This window comes from Thunnus maccoyii, chromosome 1 (genome assembly GCF_910596095.1).
Source record: "Thunnus maccoyii chromosome 1, fThuMac1.1, whole genome shotgun sequence".
Lineage (NCBI taxonomy): Eukaryota > Metazoa > Chordata > Actinopteri > Scombriformes > Scombridae > Thunnus > Thunnus maccoyii.
In genome coordinates, this window is record NC_056533.1 from 14,519,799 (window position 1) to 14,543,060 (window position 23,262).

The 23,262-nt window shown below is 39.3% G+C and overlaps 2 protein-coding genes across 4 annotated transcripts; one reads left to right on the forward strand and one right to left on the reverse strand.

The window, feature by feature from the left end:
* Nucleotides 1-648: 648 nt before the first annotated feature.
* nudt19 (nudix (nucleoside diphosphate linked moiety X)-type motif 19) lies at nucleotides 649-5,024 on the reverse strand. The gene is made up of 3 exons (XM_042409629.1): nucleotides 3,261-5,024; nucleotides 2,031-2,238; nucleotides 649-1,909 (listed from the first exon to the last, which is right to left on the reverse strand). The coding sequence occupies exons 1-3, from the start codon at nucleotides 4,026-4,028 to the stop codon at nucleotides 1,692-1,694; spliced, it is 1,194 nt and encodes a 397-aa protein (XP_042265563.1). The 5' UTR covers nucleotides 4,029-5,024; the 3' UTR covers nucleotides 649-1,691.
* A 1,989-nt stretch (nucleotides 5,025-7,013) lies between these two features.
* Nucleotides 7,014-20,646, forward strand: slc7a9 (solute carrier family 7 member 9). 3 transcript variants are annotated; one of them, XR_006096852.1, is made up of 14 exons: nucleotides 7,014-7,155; nucleotides 8,219-8,344; nucleotides 8,861-9,008; nucleotides 13,573-13,815; nucleotides 14,556-14,681; nucleotides 14,771-14,870; nucleotides 16,310-16,354; nucleotides 16,623-16,746; nucleotides 17,026-17,129; nucleotides 17,377-17,473; nucleotides 17,779-17,928; nucleotides 18,021-18,195; nucleotides 18,429-18,692; nucleotides 18,962-20,646. XR_006096852.1 is itself a non-coding variant. In XM_042415216.1 (13 exons), the coding sequence occupies exons 2-13, from the start codon at nucleotides 8,228-8,230 to the stop codon at nucleotides 18,488-18,490; spliced, it is 1,491 nt and encodes a 496-aa protein (XP_042271150.1). In that variant the 5' UTR covers nucleotides 7,014-7,155; nucleotides 8,219-8,227; the 3' UTR covers nucleotides 18,491-20,646. The 3 variants fall into 3 exon arrangements, 2 of the variants coding, with proteins under 2 accessions (XP_042271150.1, XP_042272162.1); XM_042415216.1 differs by having other exon boundaries at nucleotides 18,429-20,646; XM_042416228.1 differs by having other exon boundaries at nucleotides 8,222-8,344; nucleotides 18,429-20,646.
* The last annotated feature ends 2,616 nt before the right edge of the window (nucleotides 20,647-23,262 follow it).

Consider the following 23,262-nt stretch of genomic DNA (forward strand, 5'->3'; position numbering starts at 1 on the left):
AGTGCCTCCAACACTGACATGTGCAATCCTACTGAGAAGGATCATAACACACACACACACACACACACACACACACACACACACACACACACACACACACACATACACACACACTCGCACGCACGCATGCACACCACCTATTAGCAGCAAGTGTTGTCTATAAATCCCTTTGATATATTTGGTAGTTAGAATGTTTCTATGGTTACAAACTAAATTTGGTCAAAAATAAAATGGTTACATAAATCATTTTCTTTACATTGCCGAGCAAACTAAAATTCAAAGACTATAAGAGCAGGAGGTTCTTGAAGGAAACTATTTCATTACGTCCATGTTGAACTTATATTTTCTTCCAAACTTTGACACAATAAACAATACAAACAAAGTCAGATGCATTTGTTGAGATCAACAGGGTTTCTGTTGAGATCATGTCATGTCGAGAAATGACGTGATGACTCCTGTTTAATTTCAGAACTATGTCAAAATGAATGAGCACCACTGATGAAACAAAACCCCAAATCTTACACTTAAACGTATTCTCACAGAACCACTCCGTGTCTGACGACCCTCTTAACATACGTCAGCTGCTGATAAAAAAGGTGAGTCTGTAAAAACTGTAAGTCCTGTGTAAATTAAAGCCATTAGTAATAATTTCAGATTTGTCAAAAAACAGATTTATTACATAAAAAAAGGTAAGAACACTGTTAAGATCTGATGGCCCTGGACACTCGAGTGTTTCAATGGGATGACACATGAATGGCTCAATATTAATTGAGGAATTGTTCCGTTTTTTTTCCAATGATGGTCGATTATTATACTTAAAGATCCACTATTTCAAACTTCTTTCAGTATTTCATAGTGAACGAGCTGTTCTGACCTTGAGCACAAGAAAAAATAAACTGATGGGAACATAGACAGAAAAAGCCATTTCCACTATGTCAAAAACTTTCTGCATGTACATTAAATTATATTACACAGGTCTCCACACATATTAACCAAGGAAAATAAGCTTGACACACGTGAGTTTTTACAATTCCTTATGACAATGAATGATTTTCCACCTCATAAGTAAGTCAGTTCATGTACTGTAACTTTGCCTAACGTTGATACACACTCCTCTCTTGAGCGTCTAGCAGCAATTGTAGCTTAACTATCTGGATTCTAAGTACCTGGAGACAAAAACCTCTGTTTGTACTCCACATAGATCATAAACCCTTGAATATAGGAACAACTTATTGAAATCGGTTGAGAAATGTAAACGTTATAGTGCTTTTTTTTATCCAGAGAAAACACAGCTCCCTCGTTTAGTTGTACTTGTTAACAGGCAGTCTTGCCCGGTCCAATATGGCGGCAACAGTGACGTATAGCAGCAATGGGCTGAAGCAGTCAATGCAGCATCTATGTATATATGTCTTTGAGTAAGTGAGCATGCACAACACCAGAAGCCTGGAACTGGCTCACAAATGAATGCAGCCATCATTAATGTTATTAGTAACACCTGTGCTTTTCCTACTATGGCAGGTCAAATATCTGCTATGAAAAAGGCCTCTCTGATACAATCAAACTGCTTTAGACAGTGCTGTAAATATTCATGTTTAATGATAATAATAATAATAAAATAAACTTGTCTTGTTTTAAGAGTTTTTTTTCTTTATGTGTGCAAGTTGAGGGTGTCGTGCAGCAGGTGGAGCACGTCAAAGCTCACTTTTTGAGTCAAGTGGTGAGGCCGGCTCGACAACAGGCAGCAGGTGGTTGTACTTGGGTGTGATGGTGATCTGTAGAGTTGTAGTATATGGATCCATGATACAGATGCGGTGCAGCGCAGAATCATCTAGAGGATCCTCCAGCTGAAGGTCTGTTATGGTGTCTACGCCAGCCTCTCCTGAACTGTTCAACGGGTAAAGTTTGTCGCCTGCAGAGAATAGCGAGGGTAGCGTTAATATTCAGAACACCACTTCACATTCATATTATAAAACAGCACTGAGCAGTATACAATCTTCACTGGTGGATTGAATGAGACAGACAATCAGCACCTGGCAGCACAGATATGTAGTGTTCATCTTTTAGGAAAACAACAGGCAGCAACTGCTCGCAGCCTTCTGTGGCTCGCTGGCCGGCAAACTTGTGGAGGTCGTTCAGCAGAGGGAAACGGCACATGCGGCTGAGCTCGTAGAACTGCGGAGGAGCGATCCACAACTCTCGTGCCTGGTAGCTTTGCAGGACTTCTGAGGGTGTGGACCACTGAAACACACACACACACACACACACACACACACACACACACACACACACACACAGAGGTAGAGGTTAACAGCTGTACTGGTGTGTTTCTTTTCCATTAGCTGTTGTTATGGGGAAGATGCCAGCCAAAGTGACCCTAATGCAAGGCTTAAGAAATCTTTGATTGCTTTATTGATTATGTAACAATTCACCTTCACACTGCCACTACAGCTGGAATTATACTTTTACACTTGACAGCTGAAAGAGTTTTACACTGCGCTCTTTGAGACTTGTTGGTGATGTATTTCTTACACTTACTCTAAGTACACAGTTATGTACTGCTGCCCTTTTAGTCAGCTGTTCATTGTCTCCACTCATAATTCAAACAGGATGGTTTGGCAGCGATGAGCAATAAGTCATAATTTAATAATCATGAACCAAGATTGAGTATTTTGGGAACTGCTAGAGCTGCAACGATTAGTCGATTAATAAATCGACAGAAAATGAATCGCCAACTATAACTGATAACTGATTAATTGTTTTGAGTCATTTTTTAAGAAAAAATGCCCAAATTCTCTGATTCCAGCTTCTCAAATGTGAATATTTTCTGGTTTATTGAGTCTTATATGACAGTAAAACCAATATCTTTGAGTTATGGCCTGATGGTTGTGACAAGACAAAACGATTGAGGATGTCACCGTGGGCTTTGGGAAATATATTTCACAATTTTCGGACATTTTATGGAGCAAACAACTAGTCGAGCAATCAAGAAAATAATCAACGGATTAACTAGTTAGTTGCTGCCCTAGATATGATCAGTTTTGATTTCAAAGACGTGTGTCTTTCTAATCAGCAAGGACTCATTCAATTCAGCCAACATCTGCCACTTTCACATCTGTTTGAAGATTACTACTATTATTAAAATAACCAGCCTGCATACATGTTATTCATCTGTTCACTAACCTATTTATTTAAGTTTCTGTAAGGCACTTTGGTCAACAGTTTTACGTATGCTCTATGAATAGAGTGACTTCATGGATCACCTGAAAGCGCACTATTTCCTTCTGATCCTGCAGTGTGTGGGGGATCTCCTGCAGGCAGCAGATGAAGAAAGCTGTGTCAAACCTCGGCACACCGTATCGGCCGCTGGGAGTCAGCCAGTTGCCCCACTCATGTAAAGCCCAGATGTTGGGCAGCACCTCCAGCTCTCTGCACATCCTGATGAAGTTGGAGGGGTTTTGGTTCACCAGAGCCCTCCACTTGGTAAGTTCACTACTGCACAGCTCGTTTACCTTGTAATGAAGTGTTTGATCAGAGGCACATCTGTCCTCTGTGCTTTTCAACAAACTCTCCTCCTCTGTTTTGGACACAACCAGGAGCACACCAGACTCCTCAAACGTCTCCCTCAGGGCGCAGATCCGGAAGGCGACCTCTCCCGGGATCGGGGAGCCCAGTTTCAGCCGATCAGTGGCGAAGATCGGAGGTCTGGTCTCCGCAGACTGTTTGACTCTTCTCAAACCAAAATTAACAGAGTTCCTGAAAGATTTGAAAATGTCCAGCCATTCACTCGAAAAGTCCGAAGAGTCCACCATGCCGCCGGGAAACACATAAGCATTGGGCATGAATCCGCTTTTACTGCTTCGTTTCAGCAGTAAAACGTCGTAATCAAAGCGGGACTTGTGCGGCAGGTGTGACCGTCCGAGGCTGCTGGCCGCCGGTGTCCTTGACGACAAACCGTCCGCACCGAGCCTCTGGCCGGCGGCTAAGATGAGAGTGGCCGCCTCCTTCCAGTGCTTCAGAGTGGTGTTCATCCTCAAACTACGAGCCTGTTTCCTTAACTTTCACTCATTTAATTCGTCACAGAGCTTCTGCAAGTTGGGGGTACAGCTACTTCCCAACATTTGTTTTGGTGGAAGTGATGAAGGACGTGAGTGTCATCTGAGCTGAGCTGCTGCCGCCACCTACAGGCGGGATGACTGACAGCTACACAGAAAACAAGTGGCCCTTAACACAATTTCTGTATTTCTTCCCTGTCTATCACATGGATGTATAGTAAGAGCTCTTCTTATACATCCATGGTCTATCACTGCAATGCACTTTGATATTTCTTCTCAGAATCCAAATCATTATATTTTGTACAACATACTAAACTAATCAGGAAACCCAGAAAAACTATTGAGGAAACATAAGCAACTGACCTTGGTCAATATCACCTGGTGTTTTAAAAATATATTTTTATTTTAGCAAAATCTATTGTAATCAAATACCAAAGAACATACAACCCACCAATTTTTCAACATTGTAACATTGCACAATTTTGAATCACAGTGAAAACTTGAACTGTGTTACATTTGCTATTATGGTTAATCAAAGAACGGCCTAATTATGCTTCTTTGTATCATAGTATCATTTATTTTTTCTTCACACTACTTTTGATGTTTACCTACTGGGTCTAGAGGCATTGGTGTCAGTACATTGGTGTGAGTGTAATATTGTGGAAAAAACCTTCCTATTCATTGCCTGTTGCCTAAATTACAAAGGTGTAAAATTCTTTGACTTATATTGTCTCGATAATACAAATAGGCTAAATTTGAGGACACAGTTCCTGATTTTTAAAATTCTTTATCACTGAGCAATTTCTACCATCCTGAATATTCCTGCAAAATTTAACTTTTATGTTATCATGCATTTGAATCATTTGAATTGGGTCACTTTGCACAATCCACCCCAAACAGTGCTTCTGTGCTTGAATTATAAATTCAAATTTAGGAAATGCTCACATTACTGTGTGTGTGTTAAAAGGAGCAGACTGTAGCTTATAATAGTATAAACATCTCATCTATGTAAAATCTGTGAAACTGAATTTTATAATGCAGAAAATAAATAGTTTACTTGGTTTTATGTGTTTATCCTCCCATTTTTAAGTGTATTTATTCAGTTATACAGATATTTGTGATGTATTGTAGACCGCCTGGCAATATATTGTTTACTGTTATGGTGGGCAAAATGTCATGGTGTTAACAAAATAAAGTGGGGTAAAATTTGACATTAGACATTTGGTAAAATGTCCATGGCTATCACCAGACAGCAGAATATTAGACCACTTGAATTTATACAGTTAATGACAAAAATGTAGGAATGAAGACATTTTTTTCAAGAAAAATCTAATATGCAGCCCTCTAAGTACACAGGCTTAACAAGACTGAATTTGTTGCTGTGCAGAAATGCCCTCAGTCCTCAGATCCTAAGCCCCAGTGACCGTGTCTGAAACTTGCAGTCTGTTATTAGTCATAAATTCTTTTTGTCAGGGTTACTGAGTTCATATGCCAATGTGTTCTTGTGTTAGTAGATTACCATGAGCGAGCAAGGCTGTCTGTCTGCGGCAACTGTGTCTGCGGCATCTGTTCAAACTTGACAGTATTACAGACATCACAAGACCATGTTCTGTGTGTTTCAGCAAGAGCTGGCCTCTAATTAACCTATGTTTTACGGTATTATTTACTGTCATACATACTGTATATACACATATGGTTTCTTTCAATAGGTATCAATCCCATTCCTTATCCAGCAGCAGCAGCAGCTTTGGTTTAAAATGTTAAGAAATCCAATCTGACATTGAACATGCCTTGCAGATATGTCACAGTTCATGCTCAAAATTCATGCAGGTGCTATAGAAAACAATCCACTAACTTGAATCAATGTCTATACTTTTCTTTTTTTTTTGGTCAGTCATATAAGCAAATTCTTCTCATATTTAGCCCACCCCCCCTATTCTAGAGGCTAGACTAGTCTGCAACTTAAGCTGGAGCTTACATAGATAAGTAAGGGGGAGTCTGAGTCAACATAGCGGGGGTTTGACTTTTCGAGACAGATGACTTATGTTTAAGTGGAGATATGTGTATAATAAAATCTAGTAATTATATATGATGAAATAGCTTTATTGAACAGGCATCTTCCAAGCAGTAGTTTACAATTTCAATGTCATTTGAATTTCTGATATTATATATTATGACTCAACCAACAATACTGACTCTCTGCTTTTGCCATAAGTTGACGTGAAGGTCTGCTCAGAAGTTAAAGATGAACTTTAATATACACACAAAAAGAAAAGAATGCAACTTCTCTAACACGGAGGCAATTTTGAAGAGAGGAGAGGAGAATGAGGTGCAGATTAGAAAGGGAATGTAACACACACACACACACACACACACACACACACACACACACACAGACATGCAGTGGTGTCCTATATCCTTATCAAAGAGGCATTGTGAAGGAAGTCAGGCTAAGCAAGCTTAAAGAGGCGGAAGTCTTTCAGAGTTTCTGTTGAAAACTGAACGGCCTTGAAAGTATCGACAATGTAATAAAAACTAGCAAAAAACAGTATGAAGTATGGATCAGTGACCCCTTGTAGCATCTTACTTTAGAAACAGATTAATCGATCTGTCACAAAACACTGTTGTTAATCAAATCTGTAATGCCATTATCATGTTTTTCTTATTGAAACTTGGTATTACACCTGCTACAATGCCACAATCATATTATTAATCTATTCTTACTCTCCATTACTGTTTCCCTCTCAGACAATCAGTATTTTGTTGAAATGTATATTTAAAAAATGGCAAAAAAACTAAAAGAAAAAAAACAAGAAGCAATAATTTCCAATTGAAAATGTTTTTGATGAGTGGATTTCATTCACTCTCACTGCCGACCTCCCTTTTCCTCCAGAGCCATCCGGCATGTCCAATCAGATCTAGGAACCTCCCACAGCAGGAGTGCGCTCAGTCACAGGGAGCCCCAGGTTTTCCTTTGCATCAGACATTCCTGCTTTCCTTCGCTTAACTGGGCTCAGTATCATTTGTGGGTTCACATCAGTGCACTTGGGTTTGAAAACAACTACATGGAGCATTACTGAGGTGGTTTCAGTGCGGGTTGTAAGTAAGTGAAAGTTTTGTTGGAATGTGAACAAGTCAGACTGATTTTATGTTTGTTACACATTAACACAATATTCAAAGGTTAGACAGTACTGTGTGGTCTCATCTTGCAGATGCATGTGCATGTTTTGGAAGTGCAACCAAGTAATTTATTGGATAAAATGAATGCAGAATGTCATGAAAGAATAGATTATTCCATTTACTGTAGGTATGATAAAAATTATTCTGTTCTTACAAATCTATTTTCAACTACTCCTGTCCTCAAAATATGCTACTAGTAAACAGAACACTCACTATTGACTAATTTGAACACTTACTGCACAAAAAGTGCATCAGACTGACTGAACTTTTTTCTTTTCTTTTTTTTTTTTTTACAATTGACAAAATAGCTCCCCAAAATACAAAATATTTGAAATTTACACACAGATTGAACAATGTTTTTTATAAGGTGTATGACTTCTTGGAATATAAATTATACTGTGACCTAATCCAAAATTAAGTAGTTTAGCCTTGCTATCTTGTAAATTAAATCTCTCTTAAAGTCTAAACCATGATCGTCAAATCTCCAAATTCTCATGTTCTGTTAACATTTTCTTGAGCGGCCCCGCTGACAGTGCTGTAAGATACCCCTTGATATGTTTGTGGCTCAGAACTACTAACAGTCATCATCTAGAAGCCTAAAGAAAAAATGAAGACAAAAATCTGTGCAGTAGATCCGTATTAGCATCTTTTAATATGATCAGTAAAATCACAAGATTAACATTGTAAAAAAAAATGTTTTGGGTGGATTTTCAAGAAGTTGTTTTCCTTGTATGAGCCTCAATGTTTAACTAGATGTGAGGAAATTGTACTGCTGGACTTGGCAGAAGATCACAGTGTTTGCTTGTAAACTTATATATACTTTATACTTTATATACTTTTACATGACCTTTGATAAGGGCAACAATGATTAACAAACATAAATCAATAAACCAATAAACCAATAAACCTATAAACCAATGCCACATGTCTTGTAAAAGTCACCGTAAATGGTGTAAAATGCATGCGTGTGTTTTCTGGTGCACCAGCAGACTGAAATGGATGAAGGCAGCGTTAGGAGGAGGAAGGAGTCGCAGAATGGCTCCACTGGCCACAGCGTGAACTCTCAGGCTGAAGACAAGCAGCCTGTGAAAGCCACTGTGCTTCAAAAAGATGTGAGTGTGTTTGTGTGTATCTCTTTTCCTTTCCTTTGTATGTGTGTGGGTTCCTGAGAAAGAGTCTCATTAGATGTTCACACTGTAGGATCACACCATCCATACTTTTTTAAAGTACTGGGGGCCGAGATTGAGTACCAGGCAGTACCACAACAACTGTCTCTACATATTAACTCCACAATGATCCCCTCAGTGGTGCTGTCCAGGTCCCCTAAGCCTCCTAAGCCCTAAGTTGAATTGGGGGGGAATGAAAGTGTTTCAATGGATAAATTATAACTATGACTAAACTGTGACTACTAAGAATAATAAGAAACAAACCTGAGACATTTATAAGTTATTCATAAGTCAAATATTAATTTGTCTTTTAGCTTTGGTTTGGCCTTCAGCTAATAAAGTCAATGAACTTTAGTGACATCCAACAGCATAAGTTCCATTCAATAAGTTAACATTCAAGAAATTTGATCTTTGAAGTAACACCTTTTGTTTTTTGTTTTTTTTGTGTGTGTGTGAGTACAGGTTGGTCTGCTGAGCGGCGTCTGTCTGATTGTGGGGACTATGATTGGCTCAGGCATCTTCATTTCTCCCAAGGCTGTTCTGCTGTACTCTGGAGCTGTGGGACCCTGCCTCCTCATCTGGGCCGCCTGTGGCGTGTTAGCCACTCTGGGTGAGAAGGGCAACCAAAAACTAATACGTCACCTCAATCAGCATCAGAGATGTCTGTCTCTTTTATTTTGCATAGAGACTGCCTCAGGGATTCACAGAGTATTTTAATGCAACACATAGTGAACATGATAGACACAATAATAACACCAAGTCTTGTGAAATAACACAAGCAATTTTGTCATTTTTGAGGTAATGTTTTATTGGGTTGAATCATATTGAGAGGTGTGGATGATGAACATAAAACACACCTTGTGTTGGATAGGAAGGAGGGTGGCTGCAGGTTTGAGATTTATAACTGGCATCCCTGCCTTGTCTTTTGTAAGCCTGAATAGATATTAGAGACAATTCATCACAAACTGTCGATAATATTAAGCTGGGAGCTCAACTCTCCAATTTGAAACTGAGGTAGAGCTCACACATAATGAGTATTTTCGCTGGTTGAGGCCAATCTGTTACAAGAACCGCCATTACATTACACATGAATAGGTTGCAATGGCAAACAGAACTGCTATTCAGGCTTGTGTCCCTGCCAGCTTTTTGTGTTGTGTACACTGTGCAGAGAGGAAAAACTAAAAGATGGAGAAAAAAAGTCTTGTCCAAGAGGACCTGTTGAGTGTGATTTGTAGTAAACATTCATGAAAAAGTGACATGCAAATCTTTGCATATATCACTGTAACATTATGAATCAATTAAACCTAGTAAGCTGGTCATTATAGCAGGTTTATTACAGTTTGTGGTTGTAGCGCTTGGCTCTTATTAGCTATTTTGGGTGTTGCCTGAGAATCAATCAGTGATTTTCACACACTACAAGACACAAAGGACCAAATATTTAAAACATGATTCAAATCAGTGTGTCCTCAAGAGTCTCCAGCTGCGTCAGAGGTGGCAGGATTCAATCAGAGAATGCCCTTCAGAGAGTCTAGAGAGGCAAAGTTTGTCACAAGCGCCTTGTGCTCTTATAAAAAAAATCCAAGAGAGCAATGAGGACCTTCAGTACTCTCTGTCACTGTGTCTGTGGAAAGGATCTGGCAGCTCTTGACTTCCAGCATGTTTTTGTGCTACAAACAGAATGGTCATACAAAGGTCACAACTGAAGCACTGACCCTGGAGAAACTGATTAAATGCAGACACTCTATCGAAAAAACAAAAAAAACAAAAATATGATTGCCTCTCTGCTGCTGTGTCCTACCTTAACAAGCAGCAGCATATCTGAACCACCCTGGGGTCAAACACATGAGACGGGGACACGTCATCAACCACATCACTTCCAGACACCTTTTTAAGCGGATTGCTGGTGGATAAAAGTGTACTTGAACAAGGTCTGTGGATTGACTGAAACACAGACACACATAGACAGAAAGTTGTACATCTTCTAAGAATATATAGGATATTACTCTGTAAGGCATTGTTTTTGTCATATTTTTGCAGCGGCTTGGCATCTTCGCATGGGATAAATTACTATAAAAGTATATACTCACAAGATATATAACAAATACTATACTGTATAACAAGTACAACTCAATTCTAATTCTAACCTTATTTCAATAAATCCTCATGTATATGTATGGCCACCAGCTCTGAGGGGAGAACATCAGAAACCAACTCAAAATGTCTGTGAGAACATACATCGTCCTTGTAATGCTTTGACCAGACGTGCTACACTGAACAAAATGATGTCACTCTACACACAGAGAAACTGACACAATAAACCGACAACAAAATGAAATGCTTGGAAAATTCAATAGCTGTTTGAGTCAGTGTGTTTTTGTTTTTAACAACAGATGTATCAGGCATACCTCTGAAAGAGTTCTTTTCTTTGATGGAAAAATCTCACAGTCTTTCACACAGTCAAGCTGCTCTTTAGGGGCTTCGTTAAAAATTCTGGGTGTTAAATTTCTCAGGATGTGATACATGTTTCCTTTAGTTTAAAGGTGGTAAATGTTTATTTATAGGGTTGGTTTGCAAGCAGCGGTGCAATAATTGCTAACACCCTAAAAAGTTCTGTGTAATTGAAAATTATGAACTAGTTTGTCCTTGTACTACAATTACAATTTTTCATTTAGCAGACACTTTTATCCAAAGTGACGTACATCTGTGAGCTGATACAACACAAGCAAGTCAGGAGAGAGCAACACGAGTAAGTGCCATAAAGCTAAGTTTGAGTGCGATTTGACATACTGTAGATGTCAACAGGCAGTGAACAGAGGCAATGCATAGAGTGCATAAATTGTGTGGAAGCAGATTTTTTTGTTTGTTTTTTTGGTGTTTTTTTGTTTTATTTTTTCTCTACCTTCCATTCATTAAGGGCAGAGATGTTTGCGAAAGAGCTGGGCCTTGAGTCTTTTCTTAAAGATCGAGAGGGACTCTGCGGATCGAATAGAGTTTGATGACTCGTTCCACCACCGGGGAAGAGTCTAGCTAGCAACTTAGGGCCCTGTTGTGGTGTAGGTAGGGAGTGGGAGGGAGTGTAGACCTAAATGAGGGAATGCAGGTAGGTGGGAGCCATTTTAGTTGCTGTTTTGTAAGCGAATGTCAGGGTTTTGAATTTGATGCGGGCAGCAACTGGGAGCCAGTGGAGAGGCTGCTGAACATACATTCGGGGAGGCCTGCCAGTAAGGCGTTGCAGTAGTCACTGTGTGATATTACGAGAGCTTGTACCAGGAGTTGTGCTGCATGCTGAAACAGGTAGGGTCTGATCTTGCTGATGTTGTACAGGGCAAATTGACACGACAAGTGATTGAAGCCACTTGAACCTTAAAGACTAGCTGGTCATCGATCATGATGCCCAAGTTTTGGGCGGACTTTGTGGGCATGAATTGGGTTGATTTGAGTGTGATGCTGATGTTTTATTGTATAGAGGGACTGGCTGGGACGACAAGGAGCTCGGTCTTGGAGAGGTTGAGCTGAAGGTGGCGTTCTTTCATCCATGCTGATATATCGGCAAGGCATGATGAGATCTGAGCCGAGACTGTGTGGTCTTCCGACGGGAACGACGGGAAGAGCTGGGTATCGTCAGCATAGCAATGGTATGAGAAACCATGGGAGTGGATGATTGCAAAGCAAGGTGGTGTATATTGAGAAAAGAAGGGGACCAAGCACTGACCCTGGAGGAACCCCTGTGGATAAAATGTCTCCGTAAGATATAGGACATGAACCAGCAGAGGGCAGATCCTGAGATACCAAGCTCAATGAGTGTGGAAAGGAGGGTTTGGTGGTTAACCGTGTCAAAGGCAGCTGACAGATTGAGCAGCAAAAGGGCTGAGGATTGCTCCAGCTGAGTGTAGTAATTCCATAACCGACAGGAGTACAGTCTCGCCCCTGCTTAAAGCTGGACTGATTCAGGTCACACAGGTTGTTCTCAGGAAGGAATTCAGGGACACGGTTAAAGATTGTGCACTCAAGTATTTCTGATAGAAAGGGCAGTAGTTTTCAACCTGGGCTGGGTTGAGTGTAGGTTTTTTGAGTAGCGGGGTTATTTGAGCTTGCTTAAATGTAGCAAGGAAAAATGTTGTAAGTGAGGAGTTGATGATGCGTGTGACTGCGAGGTTAAATGGTCTGTAGAAGGTTGGACGGTATTCGGTCCAGTGGACAGGTAGTGGGATTAGAGTCCAGCAGAAGTTTGGCTACTTCTTCCTCGGTCAGAGGGGAGAAGGAGGAGAGTGTGGCCCTGTTAGTTGGCAGCTGCCAGCTTGGTCAGGCTCAGAGAACTGGTTACTGATGGCCAAATCCTTATCAGTAAAAAAGGAGGCGAACATGTCTGCAGTGAGCAGAGTGGAGGGCAGAGGAGGAGGTGAATTGAGGAGTGAGTTAAAAGCAGAGAACATTTTCCATGTGTCTGTGGTGCCATAGATTTTGTTCTGATAATTTGTAAACTGGAGGAGAATGATTTTAGGAGACCCTGATAGTCACTGAGGTCGGTTTGGATGTTAGAGGGCAGAGATTGTTAAGAGAGGAAGCTAGTGAGGAACAGAGTGTACTAACTATAACTGTTCATACACCTTGCCAAGCTAATGATCAGTCCTGAACAATAAATTCCCAAAGAAGACACTGGATTGTAGAAGTAAAAAAATGTCTCTCCTACAATATCCAGTTTAATTATTAACACTTTTGTTTCCAAAGTCCATAAGAAATAATTAGAGACTAGAAATTTGTTATAGCTTATATTTCATCATAAATTCTCACCAGGAGTCATAATATATATTCCTTATATTCTTATCCTTATACTTATGTTCCATTCTCTACCATTGAGGCTGCATTACCCACTGATTTTAAGAAAAACAAAATAATTAGGCTACACTCAGTGAATAAGCATATAGCTGAATGGTTTAGCTTGTGTGTGTAACATTTTGCTTGGGGATAATGTTATTAACACGGATTTAAGATTTAAATAATGACTTTGACTGTGAGGGTGTTTGGCAGAGTTTGTTGGTACGTAAAAGCTCTGAACTTTCCTGGGACCTTTTCACATATTATTAAAGTCACATATTATTAAGGTCTTCTTTTAGTTTGCTTTACACCTCTTTTCTCCTCCTTTTCTCTCTGTGTATGTGTGTGTTTTTGTACAGGAGCCCTGTGCTATGCTGAGCTTGGCACCATGATCACCAAATCTGGGGGGGAGTATTCGTATTTAATGGAGGCTTTTGGCTCCCTCATAGCCTACCTCTACTCATGGACCACTGTCATGGTGTTGAAGCCCTCCGCCTTCGCCATCATCACACTGAGCTTTGCAGAATATGCCTCCACTCCTTTCTACCCGGGCTGCGCTCCTCCTCTTGTTGTTACCAAGTGTCTGTCAGCAGCAGCTATATGTGAGTTACACTGTAATGCTTGTGAGTTAATGGCTAAGAGCAGTGAATTACATATACAGTGATAGTCATTGTAGATGTTACTGATAAGAAGACATTAAAACTATACTGACCACTGAGTTCTTTCCTTTCTATCTCTGTGTGGAGAGAAACTCAATAAACTTCTGTTAATCATCAGTAACTCTGCTTCTGAATCACCTGCTTACCGGTTTATTGTTGAATTGCTGAAAGTATTTAATATAAGTGGCATTTAATAATAATAATAATGATAATAATAATGATAATAACAACAACAACAACAACAACAACAATAATAATAATAATAATAATAATAATAATAATAATAATAATAATAATAATAATAATAATAATAATAATGCATTTAATTTGTACTGCACTTTTCATTTGCAGTGAATCTCAAAGTGCTGCAGCATTAAAAACATATAAAAAAGAAAATTACAAGAGTTAGGATGAAAAAGGCCTCCTGAGTAAAACATTATATAAAGAAGTCACTTGTGGCTTGGGTTGGTTATGCTAGATTAACTAATTCTGCAAAATATTACAACAGAAAAAGGAAAAACAATGATGAATTGTTCGTAAATTGTTCATGTCTAAGTCAACGGGGAAAGTCAAAGTCAAAGTATTATAAATAGATATATATTGTACTTTGAGAGGTTTTTAATTTCAAATGTCAAAATTGGAATTTCGAGATACTGCATATTGTTATTTTTTTGTCTTCTCAGTATTGATTGTCACCGTCAACTGTTTGAGCGTCAAACTGGCCAACTACGTGCAGAACTTCTTCACTGCAGCCAAACTTTTCATCATTCTTGTCATAGTGGGAGCCGGCATTGTTATATTGGCACAAGGTGAGCTTTCATGTTCTATCAGTGGCTTTGAAACACAACTCTGCCTTTTCAAATATTGCATTTAACAATAATAATAACTTTGTGTCCAGGAAAATCCAAGACTTTGTCAAATGCCTTTGATGGCACCTCATCCTCTGTTGGAACAATTGGACTTGCGTTTTACAACGGGCTTTGGGCTTATGATGGATGGTAACAGTTGTACTTCTCTTCACTTTGCTCTGTCTAAAGCAATGCATTGAAGTATGCTTTCTCAACCGAGTTCCTGCTTTACTTACATTATGTGAGGAGTACTGTGACCCTTCTCACCATCCATTTTTATTGGGGACTGAAAAACCAATGCTTTTTCATGTGGTGGTGGCACCACTTTTGCTCTCCAGTAGGGTCACAACAATACAACAGCAGCACTCAGCCTTTCAGCTACTCTCTAACCCCATACCCTTTCTCAAAATGTGTGAATTCAACCCTCAGACATGCAACTTTTTATCAACTCCATATGACAAATCCATGTTCCACACAGTGTAGTTATAGCAACAGTTAACCAGGTTTTCCATGAACTGAAAAACTCTCTTCCTATATTCCTGTGAAGAGCTGAATTCTCTCAGACTTGCAGGTGAAGGTTACCACCACCTTTTCGCTTATGAGCTTGATTGTGGGAGTGTAGCAGCTACTGACCATTCTGGGATATATTATCTTCTGATTAATCCTCTTCCTATGTGTATGTCTTCACTGTTGTAATTGGAGTTTCAGCAATCATGCTTGTGTATTCTGTGACTGGGACTAGTTGGTAATTTTTGGTTTGACCTCCCTAAATCTGCTCATGGTGCAGGAGTGTTTGGCCAAGCCTGACTGAGGTTCCTATCTTTGTATTGTGTAAGATAAATCCAGGCTTTCTCTGGAGGGGTAAGGCAAGGTCATGGACTGATGCACTTTCATTTTTATGTCATGTTGGGATCACAGCAGGGTATCAGGCTTTAAAGGAACAGTGTGTAAGATTTAGTGGCATCTAGCATTGAGGTTGCAGATTTCAACCAAATGAATACACCTCCCCTCACTCTCCCCTTCCAAGCATGTAGGCGAACCTACAGTGTCTGTTCTGGGCTACTGTAGAAACATGGTGGTGCAACATAGCGGCCACTGTGGAAGAGGACCCACTCCCTCAGTAGATATAAAGGGCTCAATCTTAGGTAACAAAAACACAACGATTCTTATTTTCATCAGATTATACAATAATTAAAACATACTTATACAATATTATTTATACAATTACTTATACAATTACAATATTATATTCCATTTCTGCCAAGTCTGTTCCACTAGATGCCACTAAATCTTACACACTTGTCCTTTAAGCCTGTGTATCAATAGGGTCAATTAGAGGACAAAGTCAGTGTGAAGTACCTTATAAACCACCATAGACACTTAGGATGCTGAGGGGGGTAACAGTGATTCCTTTACATAAGGTTAGCACTGCAGGCTGGCTGAGAAAATACTTGCAAATTTCAGTGAGCTGCTCTGCGGAGGAGAGTGATTTTAGAGGACAAACACCTTTGATTAGATCTGAGTTGTTTGTATTATTTTATGGCAGACTGCTATCTTTATAGCAGACATTCATTTTATTGTTTTCTCAGGAATCAACTGAATTTCATCACAGAGGAGCTGAAAGACCCATTCAGGTAAGAGGTTCCAATACAATTCAGCCCTGTCAAAAATTGTATTTATTGCAATTATGCAATAGTATATTAAGTCAGAACAGTGTGTTAAATAATGTAGGCTTATAAAGTGAGCTTGAGTTCATACAGATATACTGAACAAACAAGAAGGCTTGCTGCTCACACACAATTTGTTTCAGATATATGAAGCACATATTCCTGTTTACATGTGTACAGTCCACAGTGTGTTTCTTACATATATAATTGATTTTTTTCTGTCAATTTGCCACAGGAACTTGCCACTGGCCATTCTCATTGGGATCCCTTTGGTGTCTGTTTGCTATGTGTTGGTCAACGTCGCTTACTTCACTGTTATGAGCACCACTGAACTGCTGTTGTCTCCAGCTGTTGCCGTGGTAGGAAGCATAGAAGGTTGCCATGGTTATTGAGAAATAGAGAGCTAATAGTCATGGAGGTTTGTAGTTAGTTTGTAATGACTTCCTCTGTGTGGTTAAAAGTGAATATAAAATAATGAGCGCTGCCTAACAGGAGACAGTTCATCATTTCACATGTGTATACAGTATGTGTAAATGTATTGTTTATCCCAGAGAATTTTAGATTGAACCTGAAACAGCTCAGTATTCATTTACTCTGCTCCCTTGTCTTTTCTGAAGGATGTGTCTGTGTCCTTTTAGACTTTTGGAGACAGAGTCCTTTACCCTGTGTCTTGGATTGTCCCATTTTTTGTTGTCTTGTCTACATTTGGCTCTGCCAATGGAAGCTGCTTCACTGCTGGCAGGTAGAGAGAGACAACTGTCACTTTATACAAATTTGGAAGCTAATGTGGTGTGCCTATTTGTGTGCATGTGAGTGGGAAAACACAAACAAAGTTTGAAATGTAAGAACACAGATGTGCTTGGAAAGACCTTGAGAGAAAAGAGAAAAGACATACAAATAGAAAAAAATCACAACAGCAAAAGTACAGTTCAACAGTAATACTCACCAACACAAAATTTATATATTTTTTTATCTTTCTATTCTCACAGACTGGCCTATGTATCTGGCAGAGAGGGTCACATGGTGAAAATCTTATCCTATATTAGTCTGAAGCGCTACACCCCGTCTCCTGCTCTCATATTCAATGTAAGTCCTGCATATTTTATGAGTCAACTTATGTATGTTTCAGTTTGATCCGGTTATTCATCATGACCATCTGACTTATTTAATGTTCAAAAACCATTGCATGGGCATTCACTGTGTGTTAAGAAGGATTTGTGACCCATAAAATCTCAATTTTCACAATGCATGAACATAAAATGGCAAAAAGGTCTTTATTTTTGTCATTTGACAAAACAACTACTGTGTTGTTTCCTTTCACATTAACAAGATACAGTATTTTCTCCTTTTAACCAGTTACTGTTTGGTTTCTCTTATTATTTTATGTTTAGGGTATGTTGGCTATTTGCTACATTATCCCAGCAGACATCAACACCCTCATTAACTACTTCAGCTTTGCTCAGTGGGTGTTTTACGGTCTGACTGCCCTGGCTCTTATAGTGATGCGTTTCACCAGGAAGGAGCTCCACAGACCAGTGAAGGTGAGGCTTTGCACAGTTTTCAGACGACACATGACCACGCAGCAACAACATGAGTAAAAACTAAACAGTGAATCCTGTGTGATTACCCAAAGGTGCCAATAGTTATAGCAGGCCTAATGGTCGTGGTGTCCTGCTACTTGGTGCTGGCCCCCATCATTGATAAGCCAGAACTGGAGTACCTCTACTGTACCATCTTCATCTTCAGTGGACTCCTCCTCTACTACCCTTTCATCCACCTGAAAGTCAACTGGGCACGCAAACTCATGAGTAAGTTTACTCTTAAGAGTTAATTCTCTTTAGGAACCTACTTGTGCAAATAATAATTGAGATAATAACAAAAAAACACTGAAATGTATCTATTGGTTCATATAATCATTACTGGACAATAAATTGAGAATTAATGTGGTCAAAAAGAAGAAAACAAATGAATAGACATGTTGTGCTCATGGTGAACTGACTCCAATAATACTGATGCTACTATGACCTTTGACCTTCATTAGGGCCCATCACCATGCATCTCCAGCTACTGATGGAAGTAGTTCCTCCAGAGATATCTGCATGAGAAGGGGCAGAAATGACACCCAGGTCAACTTCAACTGGTTTCCTGTGCTAGGAAACATGTCAAGCCCCCTTTGGCTAACTGTGGGCTGGAAATGTGGGACCCAGTGTGGGTCAGAGCCAAAAATCAGAGCTCACATCTGTCTGAATAGCTGCATGACAAAAGTAAAAGTGGATGTAGTGTGTTCACAAACCTGTGTGGCAGGGTAAGATTTGTCATTTGGGTGCAGGACTGAAAAAAATGAGGATCCCTGTATATATATAAAATTATATATAATAATATACATCCAAAAGTCTGAGAACACTAGTCAAGATACTTCTATTTTGAATTTGTTTCAAATGTAATACTATTTTTTTTCATTACACATGATAATATCAGCTTAACAATGTGAGTGAAAAATTGAATCTTTGAAAAGATATATGAATTTCAGAATATCTCAGTATTTGATATGCCCCCCTTTTGCTTTAATGACAGCATGCACTCAAGCTGGCATGGATTCCACAAGTTTTAGCAAAACCTGATGACCCATGTTATCCCAGCATGATTTGACAATGCTCCAAAGAGCTTCGAAGGTCTCCTTTGGTCTTCAAGTAGTTCTTTCAAATCTTTGAGGTGAGTTTGGGGTCATTATCCTGCTGTAGTATGAATCCTTCTGATGCAACCAGAGGGTACAGCATGTCTCTGAAGAATGGAGTGGTACTTTTCCTTGGTCAGGGTGCAGTCAATTCAGTGTCCAACTCCAGAGTAGGCAAAACACCCCCAGACTTCATTCCCACCACCATGTTTCACTGTGGGTTTGATACACTGCAGTATCGTTCTCTCTCCGGTTCGTCTCCACCCCGATCCACCTTTCTGTTACCGCCATGAATCTCAAACTTGGATTCATCGGTAAATAGGACTTTTTTCCAGTCATCCACTGTGAAATGCTGGTATTTCTTAGCCTATGCCAAGCGTTTGGCCTTGTGTCCCCTCCTGAGAAGTGGTTTAGAAACTGCTACTCGTCCTTTTGCTGATTGGAGTCTTGCGTTTTTTATTTAGCAAATTCTGTATTTGTGATGAAGTTGCTTTTCTATCTCACAGGGAACTAAGCTTGATGTATTGATCTTCTGATGGTGTGGTCACTTCTGGTCTGCCTGCTTTGGATACAATTGATCCAGTGTTTTAGAGTTCCATGCACTGCCCCCTTAGAAACCTTTAGTCAAACCATGATTTGATGCCAACAATTTGACTTCTGATGCTTTCACTTAATTCTGATGCCATGTTTCCCAATATAACAATGCTTCTTAGTAAGCAATGATCGGCTGGCACAGCCATATTTATAACATATGAACACTGGCTGCAAGTTGAGTTACTTGAACAAGCCTCTGATGAGTAGATCAAATCCACCTGAGTGTCATCTGAACGCATGCTTCAGTGGAAGAGATGCAGTTCAAGGATATCTGAGCTTTTGTGCAAAGGAGTTAAGTTGGTCAGTGCCACAGATTTGCTTAATTTGATTGCTGACTGATAAATAGTGCAGAAGCTTTCAGAATATTTCTTCTTCATTTTACCTATCTTAACTTTCTGAATCCTCAAACTTTCTGATTATTTCCATGTTTTCGTGAGATTTTCAATGTGGTCTCAGACTTTTGGACCTCACTGGTATACTGTATATATTTAAAATAAAGGCATAGCCTAACTACAATTGAAAGATCTGGTGTTTACAAGATACACAACTTGTTATTACAAATATAACCAGCAATTATAGGAAGCATTAAGCAATCAGTATTTCACAGCATTTCTTCATGTAGTTGATGTGCAATACAGTTTGTATTGGGGCAAAGATCACTTGATCTAGAGCTGCTAGAAGATTTAGATATGCATGAATCTACACTTGAACAAAGGGAAATGGTAAACATTTTAAATGCAGGACATGACCACATGAAGGCTTCGCAGATCATGCAAGGAAGTGATGTGGAAACATTTATTTTTGTTTCTCCAGAGGGTGTAAGCTAACAGATCAGATTTTCCTTAATGATGTGTGCGTATTATTCAATAATGCTGTCTCTTCTCTCTTTCAGACTGGATTATACTGGAACTGTGCTGCATTGTGTTACCTAAATGTATCAATCTTGTTGAGTAGTTGACATGAGAAATAAACAATTTGTGATTCCAGCAAAGATCCCTACTGTGTCTTCATGATCTGATGGCTGCTTTAGCTAAATATATATTGAGAAACATGTGCATGCTGTCTCTCAAGGGGGATAAAATCACAAAAAATAGTAATAATGTGTGATAATTAAATATTGTATTATGAGATATATTTGCTTTTAACTGGAATGTACACACATGTGTGGTGTAGTACGTTTCATGTTGCACAACTGCAACTAATGTTCAGGCAACAACTATTGTTATTCATATTTAGCAGTTAATAGAAGTCTGACGATCATAGTGAGTTTTTAAATCAACATAAGGCTACGTGTGAAGGAACAGTGACGTCACAGGACCTCCACCTGGATCGCTGGTTCATCAGTCTAAAGCAGCAAGGTGAAGAGACTCAAAAGTCAGTCAAAACAATGAAAGAAGAACAGTGGGAACATATAACAACAAAACTGAGCAGGGTATTTTCTTGAAGTCCAAACTGTAATTATTTTATCATATAAATGTATGGTTTGTTCACATATTTTGAAAATACAGGACTGTTTTATTCCATTACTGATATAAACAAACTGCTTACAGACCATTGCAGATTTAGATTTAGCTGTTGTCCAGTGTTACTCCATGTATTAAAAGACTTGTCAATATGAGAGTGATACAAAGAATTGATTGCGATTTGTCTTTTGATTTTCAGCAGTAGGGGTGAGCATTTGTTAACATTTGGATTATAGATTGTGTCCCGAACAAATCTGCAAACTGTTGTGTCAGAAAATGTCAAAATTTAACATTGTAAACTTCACCGTATTGGTATTAACTGCAGGAGTGCTCATTTGCTTATTTGTAACATGATGGTCTGTAATGAGTTCATGGATTTGTAGACTGTGTCATGCTTGAAACAATACATTTTCACACCTGTGCTTTGAATAAGACAGCTATTATTAGAAAGAGCAGTAGCTGGAGTGAATTGACTGTTCCAAGAAATCTCCACTAGATGTCAGTGCAGCATTGCTATATGGAACTGTGAAGACATGACGGGTCCTTCATATTATGCTCTTTGTATCGGTATATATAATAAATAATATTTAATATCATTACTTGAGTAAATAAGGAAATCTAAGCAGTGAAATGTTTCTCTGGCCAATCTGCACTGTAGTTCAATGACACACTGTAACACGCTTTTAAGTAAAGAATGCAGACTTCTGCAGAAACTAGATGTGGCGTTTGTGGCCCTCTAGTGGTGCATAATTTTTACATGCAGAGTAGGATCTTCCATGAGTGATCCTGTGGTGTAAAAGTTGAGTTTTTCTAGGTGCCAGTAAATCTGCATTGGCTGTGCTGAATGAGACGACATTTGCAGAGAAGCTGCTTACTAACTTCTGCCAAATGAGGTTGGAACTGTTAAGAGAAGCAGCACGCGGATTGTGTAGCCTCTTGTGTTTGGCTCTGTTATACTGCACATGACGCTTTTGTCAAAGAATGCTGTTATCCTGCAGAGTCAACTCAACAGGGGAGTGATAGGGAAACATGGTGGGGTGGTCACTGAGATGCAAGCAGTTGCCCCCGACACCAGGTGGGTACACTGCAGCATCCATAGAGAGGCGCTTGCTGCCAAGAGAATACCTGATAGACTGAAGGATGTTTTGGACATTACAGTGAAAATGATTAACTTTGTTCAAGCAAAGACCCTGAACTCTCACATATTATCTGCACTATGCAACTAAATGGGCAGCGACCACTTAACGCTGTTAATCCATACCAAAGTGCAGTGTCTGCCAAAGTAAAGTTTTGACAAGATTTTTGAGCTGAAAGACGCCCTTTCTTTACCGATCAACCTTTTCACTTGTCGGGGTACTTACATGACAATGAGTGGTAATTGGTCTATTGAATCTCGGATTACAGGGCCTCTCAACAACCACATTCAATGTGCAGAACAAAACTGAGGCTATGACTAAAAAATTGGAGCTCTGGTCTGTCTGTGTTATCAAGGACAACACACAAATGCAGGGCTGTGCAGAGACCTTCAGAGGGGCAGGTGTTCAAAGTTACAAAGAGGCACATGGAACAAGATTTTAAAACACCATACACCAACATAATTCATAGCATAACCTGTTGAATAATAACCATATTCAAACAGAATTTAACATGGACTATTACAACAAACCGCATCATATTATCTCATTGTCCCCCATCCAATGAAATCAGACAGGGGGACTGTGATTCGCTCTCTGTTGTGTGTGTATGTCCTGCAGGCAGGATGAAGCGCACTGAGAGCTGAGAACCATAATGGTCACAGTATAGATCATAAATTGATCATAAACTGTGAGGACTGAGGTTTTTTATTGTAAGGGTAAATGAATGGCAGGATTAGCCCAAGGCTTTAGGTATTTTTGTCTGAAGGACTCAGTTTATAATGTTTGACTGAATGGCATATAAATCAATTTACTGTCAAAAACAAAAACCCCTGAGTGGTGAAAAGGCTGCTCATTTAAAGACATTTAGCATATATTGTTTCTAAACGAGAATATGCTTTTGATATGGTGACAATCTCTAATCCAGAGCATAACATGTAGCTCTTCTATAATTACAAAGAAATAAAAAAAAACAAAAAAACAAGATATACAACAACTGGGATGGAAAGG

Bases quoted from the DNA above. Each gene is read 5' to 3' on its own strand.
- nudt19 (XM_042409629.1), bottom strand. From the start codon at position 4,028: ATGAACACCACTCTGAAGCACTGGAAGGAGGCGGCCACTCTCATCTTA. The intron at 2,239-3,260 runs GTGATCCATGAA...TGTGTGTTTCAG, and splicing joins AGGAAATAGTGCGCTTTCAG to TGGTCCACACCCTCAGAAGT. The intron at 1,910-2,030 runs GTGCTGATTGTC...TATTCTCTGCAG, and splicing joins CTACATATCTGTGCTGCCAG to GCGACAAACTTTACCCGTTG.
- slc7a9 (XM_042415216.1), top strand. From the start codon at position 8,228: ATGGATGAAGGCAGCGTTAGGAGGAGGAAGGAGTCGCAGAATGGCTCC. The intron at 17,130-17,376 runs GTAGAGAGAGAC...CTATTCTCACAG, and splicing joins AGCTGCTTCACTGCTGGCAG to ACTGGCCTATGTATCTGGCA. The intron at 17,474-17,778 runs GTAAGTCCTGCA...TTTTATGTTTAG, and splicing joins CTCCTGCTCTCATATTCAAT to GGTATGTTGGCTATTTGCTA.